At 45.7% G+C, this 12,288-nt stretch overlaps 1 protein-coding gene across 6 annotated transcripts in view; it reads left to right on the plus strand.

Moving 5' to 3' along the window:
- The window catches only part of pcdh7b (protocadherin 7b), a 118,021-nt gene extending 107,140 nt beyond the window's left edge, over positions 1 to 10,881 (plus strand). For 2 of the 6 annotated variants that reach the window (XM_030430128.1, XM_030430129.1), the window contains exons 3-4: positions 5,048 to 5,066; positions 6,373 to 6,508. In XM_030430128.1, coding sequence (XP_030285988.1) covers positions 5,048 to 5,064 — 17 coding nt within the window. In that variant the 3' untranslated portion in view covers positions 5,065 to 5,066; positions 6,373 to 6,508. Of the gene's footprint in view, positions 1 to 5,047; positions 5,067 to 6,372 lie in introns of all 6 variants that reach the window. The other 4 variants (XM_030430126.1, XM_030430125.1, XM_030430127.1 and 1 more) reach the window with 3 other exon arrangements.
- The last annotated feature ends 1,407 nt before the right edge of the window (positions 10,882 to 12,288 follow it).

A 12,288-nucleotide genomic window follows, 5' to 3' on the forward strand; every position in this document is an offset into this window, starting at 1 on the left:
CTCGATCGGGGCCCTGTATCTTTTCTCTCACTCGCTCACTCCCCCTTTTTCTTCTTTTTCACACCCCGTCCCGCACCTCTCGAGGAGTGGCGGGGGGCCCCAGATTATTCCCTCAGTCGCCCTTGCCAGGCAGTAAATACTTCAAGGGGTTCAGAAGGCGGAGAATAGATCACCTGCTGCCACTTTGAACGGCGTTCCCGCATTCCAGCTGGGCCTGTAAGCAGCGACGGCTAAAGCTCGAAAAGCCGAGGACGAGCCGGCGACGAAGGAGGGCGAAGGCGACTGATGAAATACCATCACTTCCTGTGCACACAACAGTAATTAAGAGTTATTTTCCGCTCCTTCGATCAAATTGGCCTCCCACTTGCGAGATCTCGGGGTTACATATTTGAGGTTCGGATTTAACTTAACCGCGCCGCTGAGAGAATCTCCACCGCCGACGTTAATGCCATCAATTAATGTCGTCGCTCGCCGTGCACGGCATGACTCGCGCTCCCTCAAAGGTCATCGCTCCCCAGGACGGCGCTTTTTTTGTTCTCGTTCTCCCATGCACCACCACCGCGCGTCCCTCTCTCTCTCTCTCTCCCATCCCTCCTTAATTTTCTGGCAAACATCTCAGCAAGAGTAAGACAAATATCGCTTTTTCCTGTGGATATTGTTCTGTCTGAACTCGCCGTCAAGGCGTTAATAATTCAGCAACCTGTTCTTTCTCTCGCCGCTCCTGCACTTCCTCACCTCATTTCTCCTCTCAGGCCCCTTCTTCTTCTTCTTCTTCTTCTTCTTCTTCTATCTTTCTCTGCCGCTTCCTTCCTTGCATTCCCCCCCAACAGCCACCCCCAGTTGTGTGTGTGCTGTCTTGCCTGTCTTGTCTTTGATGCTCAGGACCTCTCGGCTGCGATGCAGTGCCACAGGGGCCCTGCAAAGCGAGACAGCCAAATGCGGCGGAGACTCGCTCTTACACCACAATTAGTCGGCGAGTTTCACCTAATTAAGCGGGACCCTATTAGAGGCGAGAACGAGAGGAAAGGCAGAAAGACTGCGGAAGGGAACGCAAGCGCGTTTTTACGCTCCTTTTTGTTCCCCCCTCCGTCTCCTCGTATTGCATCTCGTCATCGTTCTTTTTTCGCTACTCCCGTTTTGTCACGAGTGCTCCCAACAGCTGGTTTTCCCCGGATAAATATTTCATTTTTCCCCCCACTCCCTCGACCGCCACGCAGTAATCTGTGTGACACCCGGCAATGTACACTGTCATCTCGGCGCTGATTGCTCTGCCTCCGCGCCGAATAGATCTGTCCGTACAGGGAGGCCTTTGATGAGGGGCACGAGGCAATCACGAGCCCATTTCCAAAAAGCCAGACTCGCCGTTCTCACACAGGCGCCCTCTCGCGCCTTTTCCCACCCATCCAAAAAAAAATAAGACTCTTCTTCTTTCCCCGTCTTGATCGAGAAGATGTCCCATTTTGGCTTGAAATTGGAACCATGCGGACGAGTTGTCGATGGCATTTGGAGGTTTCTTTTTTAAGCTTCCCTGTGATGGAAGTACATTGGATTAAGTTAAATGGCGAGATAAGCATCGCCTTGCACACAGGGCTTCATTGTCGGGGAGATGATTTGAGGCTAAATCAAGCTCTTTGGCTTGTTAAGCTAATGCGCGAGAGCACCTGGGAGCACATGGACTTATTTACAGGACAGTGCAGCCTCTGTTTTTCAAACTTCCCTTCGCCATCACTCTTTCTCCTCCCGCGTTCCCCTTCTGTCCTCCTCCTGTCTTTGCTAATGTCCTCAATTCTTCCTCCTCCCTCTTCTTGTCTCCCCGACTCTCCTCTCCTCTCCGCTGCTCTCTTTGGCAGTGTGTTTGGCCTGTGACGGCCCAGAGGCAGCCATGCTGTCTTCTCCACTCAATCTGCCGTTTCCCTTCTCCCAGGCCCTGACCCTGCTATACTCAGCACACACTCTCTCCCTCCTTGACTCTCTCCTTCATTCTCTCGCCATCCATCCCTCCCCCGCCGCTCCTGACCCCTATCTGCTGTCCGGGGCGACCGTAATGTCTGTCAAAGACACAGCGTGGACGCAACAAAAAAGAAAAAAGAAATGCACGCGGGCACGTCACCTCTGTTTTGTCCTCCTCCCTCTCCCTCTCTCCCTCCCTCCCGCCCTTCCTCCCAGCGCCTCAGCTGTTTGGGTTGAGTCTGCCGGCCGGAAAAAAAGAGGGCAGAAGGTCAGGGAGCTTCAGTCTGTGCAGAAGTGTTTCATAGCGGTAATGTGGAGAGGATGGTGCGGGGGATGGCGAGGCTCAAACGCGAGAGCGCCTGTGACGTGGACGGATCTGGACTGGCAAGTGACTTTGCTGACATGCCACTGTGCAAACACAGTGTACTGTACTACGACACAAACAAACATGCTGAACTGTAATTGCCCAGAAAGGCCCACGCAACAGACATTAGTGCGCATATGCCCAGAAGCGATGACAGTCTAACCCCTCCGCCTTTCTCTCTCTCCTTCCTACCACTGCAACATCTAAAGACGGCGCATCGAATTGCTACTGTACCCCGGCATCGGAGGCTCTTTTGAAATATCCCACAGTGTAAGCCAGTCAGCTGATAGGGTGGCTGACTAAAGCCCAGCTAAGAAAAGCCGCTGCTCAACCAGTGCAGCCAGTGGCCCACTTTCAGCCTCGCACAAATGAAGAAAGTCTCCACTACAGACACAGTGTGAGGCGCAAATATCCCCGAGCACCGCTGGGTAATCATCACTTCGGCCTGAGCGCGTGGAATTACATCCTCTCTCTTCCGTCGTGCCCCTCTAACTCATCTGCCAATCACTCCCTTCACTCACCTCTCCCCTCCGGAAGCCTCCTTTGAGTAAAATGTAAAAGAGGGCTAATGGCTTGTGGGGTATTATGAGCTCCCGTCCGCTCCCCTCCCCGCTCTGCTTGGCTAAAAAGCTCTCCTCTCTCGCAGCAATGGAGATAGCCTTGCCTGCAGGACCCTGACCGAGCCTCTGTTTTCTGGCAACAACAAGGCCTCAACCCTCGGGACCGCAACCTGGGACGGAGGGGGCCTCCTCGAGCAGCTCTCAGCGTTGCAGGGAGGCTTTTTAACACAGCAGAGTGACCCACTTGTATTGTGTTATTCCGCGGTTGATAGTGTGGGCTTGCGGGATGTTTGTGAATATATAACAAAAGCCTGCTACAGTGCTGTGTGCGCTCTGAGGGCTTTTTTCTTTGAAGATATTTTCTACGTCCTGATTTCTGAATTGGGTCTCGAAAGGGCCTATGGATATGTTTGGGAGCGACGTTGCGTGTCTTCTCTGCAGAAAACACTCGAAACTATTACAATTGATTATTTCCCAGCAACGTTTCGATGCGTTTGCTTTCATTCTGCGAGAGAAGATTCTTTAAATCAATTAATAAATGAATAAATACAAGTCTTTGGCGGGAGGGTTTAAAAATGACTTTAGCGCACCCTACAGCTATTCTTAAGCCAACAGGTTCAAATACTAGCTGAGGCTGAACTCGACTCTTGCGTATTTATTTGTCCAGAGCCACAGGACGGATAGATTTAAGTGGTTTCAAAGTTTAAATGGGGTGACACGTGTTTGAAGGAGGAAAGCATTTCTTTGCTTTGATATAGCAGCCCAATTCATTAGCTCAGTGGGAAACGTCTTCATTTTTAGCAGCCCTGCAGAGTCAATGGACCGTGGCTAGGAAATAATCAGCCTCCTTTCAGCGCGCGCAGCACACAAGAGCTCCGGCTAACTACCTCAGCAGCTCACCGTGCGGGGCGGCTGGTACGATGATGCAGAGGGTTGGATGAGCATACTGGGGCAGGGCGCCGGAGGGGGCTCTCGTGAGAAACGCCGTGCATTGTGGGTAGCCTGATGGCTCAATCGTTGCTGTAAATGAGCGAGACGATCGGTACCTGGTGTCCGCTTGTCTCTTTGACAGCTGTGTTTTTCCAGCAGCGAAGGAGAGCGAGGGAGATGGAGACGTCTCTTCTTTCTTTCTTGCCGTGTTCCACAGCCGCTGTTATCACTTTCACATGCAGCTGGAATGTTAAAGGAGACAGATTCTGCTCATTTTCAGGTTCACAGTCTTGTTTCAGGTTACTAACAGAACAGGTTTCCGTGTTTTAATGCTCAGAAAACACGTCAGTTTTGTCACCCTGTCTGAAACGCTCTGTTTTAGCGTCCTGTCTCTTTAAGGCCCCCCCCTCCTGAACGCTCCGCTCTGATTGGTCAGCTCACACACGCCTGCGCCGGTACCCAACAGAGCAGCTCTGCTAAATCCATTCTGAGGCATACATTATGCGAAGTGTGATATCATAAAGTCACAAAAAGGCAGGGACTACTGACGAGGCGTTTAAGAAGCCGTGTTTTCAGTGGGAGAGAGGAGCTTCTGTCTGTGCAGTTTTTAACTTTCAACCTATAAAAACAAAAAAGTATCATAAGTCTCCTTTAACTGTTTTTGATTGCCATTGCATCGCTCTGTTTTGCTTTATTTTCTTGCATTTCTCCTCATTTATTTTGCAATTTACATTTCATTAAACACAACTGCTCAGCTGTCGGGGCTCGCTAATGACAAAAAGTTATTTGATTTTTCCATCAAGCGGCAGTTGCTCCCCTGAGGCATTGGCTATACAGTATATTGACTGGCAATCATCAGTTGATGCTTGACAAAGGTAATTTGTGACACGAAAATGGATTTCTAATAGGTATTTAGTAGAAATAAGATTTCTGGCAGGGCAGGAATGGCACTCTTGGAGTAACGTTTGGCTGAAAGGCATATCCGTAGTGAATTCATGTGTTGATCAGTAGGACTGCCGAGGACTCTCATTGTCTGTTTTTCCTCCTCTTTCTTTGCTGTCCTTGTCTCGGCTGCATTGTGTCGTCAGTCATGTGTCTGCTCTGCATAACACTGTTTTGGTTTTTTTTTTAGTTCCAGTTTCAATGCTGCTCAAAGGGGTTTCTTATACATTCAATATATATACTATCGCACAAGTGCAAAAACATAAAGAGTGATTTCTGTTCTATTTTGTTTCTTTTACAGGAGAAAAAGAGCATTAAAAGTAAGCCATGGTCCAAACTCTTGCTTTTTTACTTTCTACTATGTGCAAAAGGCATGCTTGGCTTGGTTTGCACTCACCCTCGCTTCTGCTTGATTTTTGGTTTTTCTCCATACTTTCGCATCAGGTCATGAATAAATTACATCTAACATAGCATCTCTATAACATTGGCACTCTTATTAACTCTGGCACTGTGTTATATGTCTGAGCATTCGGTCAGGGCTTCTTGGAGTAGACTCCTTCCTCCTTCCTTCCCCGCCTCACAGTTTTTCCGTCTCATATTGAGCCAGCTACTCAGCTTTGGTTTGCTGCATTTGGGATAATTATCTCTCACACACTGCATACTGGAATAAACTATTGCACTGTCTGACAGTAGTCACTGGCAGTGGGGTTTCTGTCAAACCTGTTGTCCTGGCGTAGCATCGTAAGCACATAATTTGCTTTCCACAATAATACATTAGACGCAGTTAATCTGAGGCCGGCTCCTAGCTAGGTAATTGGTTAAGACCCCTATTTAGTGGATTTAAGAGGATATCAGGGCGCTTTAGCCACACAAAGCTATTAAGCTACTTAGATCAGAATGTGATTGCCGTCTGTCAATCACCAGATAAGAAAAATAGGGTGTTGTTGGCGCACACACATCCTCACCCACACACACACACACCGCAGACACAGAGCGGGCCTAATTTTTGCATCTTAATTTCTAGACCAAGGCGAGCTGAAAAAACACAAACTGACCTCCTCCCTCCTCCCTCCATCTCTGCCTCCCCTCCCCTCCCCTTCCCTCCCCCTCTCAGCACAAACACGTTTTGAAGCATGACATTATTTCAACTCTGATTCACGCCACTGTTTTTTAGTTTGAGGCTGTTGTCGTAGCCAGTGGACTCTTTTTTTTTCTCCTCGTTTCATTGTTGTTTTCTGTTGCTGTTTCTGTCATGTGGTATGGGGGCTCCTGCATGAAAAACATGCAAACCTTATCCGTACGAGCTGACTTGTGTTCAACAGAGTGATACAATTCAGAACGTCACATCAGCTGTCAGCAGCAGGGCTCCTGGTGACCAATCGTGACCAGTTTTGATTGTTTTCCCACCTTCTCCATTAACATTCAGATGCGCTGATGACCTCATTAGGGAGAAAATGCAGATTCACGCATCTAATTTAAGAAAACTCATAAAAAAAGCCAACCGACATATCACACCAAACACTTAGTGCAAGTTAGCCAAAAAAAAAAGGTAGTTTCTCATTAAATATCCCACTTTAGTGAAACGAACAGCATTGCTTACTTTTTCTCTCCTTCTTCTTCCTCTAGACGCCCGGCCTTTGCCTGACGTAGCCATGACTGGCAAGTGCACCCGGGAATGCGACGAGTACGGCCACTCGGACTCCTGCTGGATGCCTGTGCGCACGTCGCCTGAGCGACGGCCATCCAAGTCAACCACCACCCCACAACAACCAAAGCTTTCCACTTTCATGAGCGGCAGCGGAAGCGGCAGCAGCAGCGCGGAGCAGCCCGGCAGCCAAGAGACCCTCGCCATGGCCGCCATGGCCAACGGAGACCCCACTTCCGCTCACATGATGGGCGACCGCAATCGCAACCTTCTCAACAAGAAGATGGCCTCCTCCTCCTCATCCTACGAGGCCTTCGGCTCGCCTTCCTACGGCTCGCCAGGAAGTGGGGAGGAGACGCTGGGCCACCCCACTGAGGAGATCCCACTGGCACCTACCGGGGAGTACAAGCCCACGTCCTGTGGCACTCTGACGCGAAGGGAGGTGTACCTGTGAGCTGGGAGGGTTTGACGCATTCAAAACTAAGCATAGCTGCTTACCCGCCACCGTTAGAGCTCTAGAAGCTTCTTAGCCGCCCTTGTTCTGCGCAAGGTAGGACTAAACTCTCTCCAAAGACTTTTACGACAGCTCCTTAATGAAAACTCTAAGTGGATATATAAACATAGTACCATTTTTTAAAGTGCTAACTCCGGCCATGACCTGGAAGAAAAGGAGGAGGAGGAAAAACTGTTGAGGGCAGTGATGGGACTTGGGACGAGGCTGTTCTACTGGCGAGTCGGGCTCTTGGGACATGATCTGCTGCCTGACAGTCAATCTGTACAATATTCAGCTCATTTTACATATACAGTACATGCATGCATTACCCCCCCCACTGCTCCCCCATGGAGGCCCCATTCCCTGAAGATGACACTGTACAAAGACAGACCCTTTCTTTTTCTGTTTTTTTCTAGAAAACTTGTACATGTGAACTTTTTTTGACTTCAGAGTGAGTCTGGTTATGCCTTTTTTTTTTTCGGAGGAGTGCAACACTCGGGCCGCGATGTCTCATATACAGACATTATGGTCTTTAGCTTATTGAGCTGTCCGTGGATTCCTTCACCTTGACTGTTTCTAATAAAAGCTGCTAAACAGCAGACCAAAACTTGATCATACTGCAATCCTATAACGGACGGGAAAGACTAAGCTTTAAATACTCAGCCCAGAGGGACACTTGTGTGAGTTGTGGACCGAAATAGGACTCGACGGAATTTTTGCTGCAATGCCACCTTTGCTTCAGACTACGACAACACTGGCGATGAACACATGATGACTGATCGATACCCAACCAGTGTGTGTGCGCTCTTCACAGGTGTCACTCATTGTACATATGCATCGGAACCACAGCGACAACGCTAACCGCTCTCATTCCCCTCTTCGTCTTGCGACCCTTCCTCAGTCTCTTCGTTCTTTGTCTTTGATTGCCGAGGTCGAGACCAAACCCCCCCCCCCCCCCAATCCTTTTTTACGAAATGCAAAATTACAGTAGAGCCATGACATATCACCGCGTCGGCTGGAAAAGCATGTGTGTACAAGGTTGTGCATATTCAGATCTCTTTGTAATACGTGCCCCGTTTTCTTTCTCAATCACACGTATATGCAGGAGCAGAAAAAAACAGATCCATGTAAATGAGGCCTGGGCAAGCACGGTGTGCGGCATGCCGAGTCAAATTATGGAGGTGCAATTGAAAGTGTATGAGTGTACAGGCCAGATATGCAGTATATAATGTGTGTTTTTTTGGCTATATTTAGTGTATACTGTCGATGTACACCGATAATAGGCATAGGAGGGCGCAAACATGGCCGAGCTGCTCCTGATAACAGCTGCGGAGGACAGCTTTCTACTGTTATTTCTTTGATTTTGTGTGATAGACTGAGCAATAAATACCATAATGTACACGTGACCAACAAGCATCCACTTCTTTTTCACTTCTTCTCAAGCCTTCAAGGTGACGTCAACCGGCCACACGTGGCTTTCCGAGCAAGAGAGCGAGCGAGAGCGTGTCCTCTTAGCACTAGCAGATGTCGCTTTCCATACAAGTATGTGGCGACGGGCATCTTTGAGCACGAATGTAAGAATCAGCTCAATGGAGAACAATCAGAAAGTGACGTCGCGGAGAGCAGGGAGCGATTTTTTTTGGATTACGGTGTCAAAGTGAAACCAAAGCTTCGCAAACTGGATGAAGCATCCCACCCACCAACCTCCCCCTCCATCACACACACAAAATAGCTTTCCCGGGAGAACAATGCTTTACGTACGCATTACATGAAGGATTGAGACTGAGCGATAAGAATGTGATGTCTCGGCCAACAACAACAAAAAATACAAGCATCCATTCCATTCTCAGTGCTGACGCTTAATGGCCACTCACACACAGACACATGACAATGTTGAGATGTTGTGCCTCCCTGTCTACAGTGATGTTACTTTTCTTTTCTTTTTTTTTCGCAGCTGCAGAGGCGCAAAATCTCATGACTGTAATAAAGCAAAAGAATATCAGATGCAATGGAACTTTTTTTGTATGTTAGCAGAACCCCTTTGGTTTGGACCGGAGCTGCTTTTTTTTTTTTTTCTCTGCACTCCGGGGCCATCTAATAGTCTGTAAGTACTACTCGTTGTTCGAAAAGGAAAGTGCTCCTATACTTATCAAACTGTATACATGAATATTTACTTTTTACTGCACGTTTAAATGGGAACTTACTTCACTTACTGAGAAGGAAGAAGAAAAAAAACTGTAAAACAAAATGTACAAAAAAAAAAGTGTTTTCCCTGTAAACATGGAAATCCACCTTGTTGCTTGCTTTTGTTATACCTGAAGAAACATGTAGTACAACTTAGTACATCAGTAAGGACCATGTATTTCCTTTTTAACGTTTTCATACTTTTCATCAAGTGTCTCCTCTTATCGCCACACAAAACCGAAACCTTCACGTTTCGTTTTACACCGACTTTGTATCGGCGACATTTTCAACTTTTTTATCTCCATCTTGTATTTTACTTTGTAATCCCGTGCATCGATTTTCTTACACCACAACGGTCGAAAACGATCATGACAATGTACTGCGTGTTTTCCTTTTTTTTTTTTCTTTTTTTCTTTATCTGGTGCCACTTTGTATATTTAGAGTGCTTCTGAAAAAAAGACAAAAAACAAACAAAAAAAACTTTAAAAAAAGAAAAAAAAAATACTAGAGTGAATGCAAATATGCAATTGTGCCTTTTTATACCAATTGGTATGATTCAATGTTGGTTCGGAATGGTGCATAAACAATTACGTTGCTTACAAAAAGTAGATTGGGGTGGCATTTAAGAGCGGACTGAACTACATTTGCATATCTTAGATGAAATCCCCATGATGTCAAAGGCTTCTCGGAAGACTGGGCCGGTCAAATGTCAGCGAGCCTTCGTACGACTCGCAAGTGGCTATTGTTCACTGGGTTCAATTATCTTGTCGAAATATCCATTCCTAGCATAGTGCATTACCCGAATGAGTACAGGTACATTCAAAAAGTTGCTTGTTGGTAGTAATAATAATGATATAATGGATTTTTTTGTCGTGTTCCACTCATGTACATGTATGACATCAGAGGTCAAGTAACCTACTTTGTGCATGAAACAAGCCCTAGGACTGAATATAGAAGCAGAGAAAGGTAAAGCGTGGGGATAGAAAAAAAAAGAAAGAAAGAAAAAAAAAAAAACTTGCTTGGAGACATTTGACTGCTAAGAGTTGAGGGAGCCCGGAGATAAAAATGCTAATGCGACGGTTTACTAGGAGGAGTGGAAGCAAGGGGGAGGGGGTTGGGGAAAAAAAAAAAAGAAAAAAGCTGCAAGGGAGAGCAGCCGACAGAACACACACCTCGGGACGTGCCGAGCAACACAACACTCACACATGGATTTACAGTATATGCATATCAGGGGGTGATGAAAACCCTGCACGGCGAATAAGCGGCGGTGTGATTGTTTGCGATGATATTGCGAGGTGATGCTTTGAATTTTTTCCGAGATCAGATGAAAGGCGCTGTAGTGTGAACCTCAGACGAAAAGGATACACCTGACTACGGCGCACATTTCCGATAGACTCACTTACGTTTTTTTATCTGATATTCACCGAGTTGTCTGGACCACGGCAGGCGGAGTTACGTCAGCACCTGCCGATTAAAATGTCTGCACCCCGCTGTCCGAGGTGTGTGTCCCGCTCGCGCTCTCCTCTATTCATATAGCCTTCACAGTGTGTAATGAGATTTGTAATATTAACCATTACTATTTGTCCTGCGACTTGGATGTTGATATAGAAATTGAGGAACAAACTTATCATCGTTTAATATGAGTCACTATGCACGCAGCTTAGCTGAACATGGCAAAGTGTATTGAACGCAAGTCCACTTCTATTTATGAGATATTTTACATAATTTAATTTGCTTTTGTACAGGTTTGTGTAAATAAATTGCTTGTCATTTTTGTCTCTGCAGAAATTAAAATATAACATGGTAAAACAAAGTGTCGTCTCTGGTTTCATTGTTTATATGCGTGTGTTTGTCTTTTCAAATCAAAATGTGAATTAATTTTGATTGCTAAAAGAGCAACATCATCTCACGATAACGCCCCCTTGATGTGTGATGAGTGATGTAAATTACTCATTATTTTATTTATTAAAGTAATTGATGGGAATTCACCTCTCGTCTTTCTTAACTCAGCATTGTTGTTTATATTGTTGCACAGTAATTTCAGTGTTTTTCTTCAAACTGTCTCATAATGTGGTATTAATTTTTTCAAAAACACTTGCATCGTGTTTTAACAGTTGTGTTATCTCTCTCTCCTACCTTCGGACCACAGTAGATTAGATTATAGCTAACTGTGCTATCCCTGTAAAATAAAGAAACAGACAACAGATAAATAAAAATATTCTCCAATAAAATATGACAAAGTTATATTAATTGTTTTTTGGCCGAGGGGGCAAGCTAAAAACCTGACGAATCATGGGTTTTAAGAGGTTGTTTTGGCTAACGTGTTAGCTCCCTGTGTACAGTACACATAGCAGACATTGATCAGCAACATTACTAATCATTAATGTCATGTTTCTGCCGCACTGGTGAATGTAAGTCCAGTATTTGCTCCCTTTTCAGCAGTGTGTTGGTCTCTACCAATTCCTGTGAAAGATGTCGGACATTTTAGCTTCTAAATGTTCACTGTGTTCACAAGCTAGCTGCACACATTGCTATTCTTGGAGAGGCATACAGTGGGTGTTATCATAGCTTTTGCGCTCCGTGCCTGCTGTGGTTGTATGATAGGAGAGGACTTTGTGGGCAGGAGAATAAAAACAATTGACCATATTCTTAAGGCAGCCATTTTCATGTGACATATGGGACTGTTGTTATCTAGGTTCCACATCCTAGAAATGTAGGAAATCCGAAGAATAGTTATCATTTCACCATTTACTGATTGATCTGCAACTGAAAACACAACGAACAGTGAAAAGCCAGAAGGACAAAGGGTCATATTATAAGCTACAACAACATATTTGATAACTTTTACAGTAGCTAATGTTAAACAAAAGTTAATGTTAGCATTCAACCATTTCCTGGCTAACTCAGCAGTTTGATACATGTTCCACAATGGTAAAGAAAAGGCATGAATTAATTCTAAAACATTAAACACATCTTTGAAACATCAAACCCAAATCTGGAAGTGAAACCCACTACAAATCAAACTAGAAAGTTTCTGCATGCTAAGGTTAGCTAACGGGTTATGGAATATGTTGTTTTACATGGAAATTTGACACCATCATGTCCATTTTCTCAGTGGCTGATCATTGGAGAAGCAATGAAAAGATAATCTGTCAACTTCCTTATGTTTATATGACCAGCATAACTTTGTCCTTCCCATTTTGAGTTTGCACATCACAGG

This window comes from Sparus aurata, chromosome 10 (assembly GCF_900880675.1).
Source record: "Sparus aurata chromosome 10, fSpaAur1.1, whole genome shotgun sequence".
NCBI classification, from domain to species: Eukaryota; Metazoa; Chordata; class Actinopteri; order Spariformes; family Sparidae; genus Sparus; species Sparus aurata.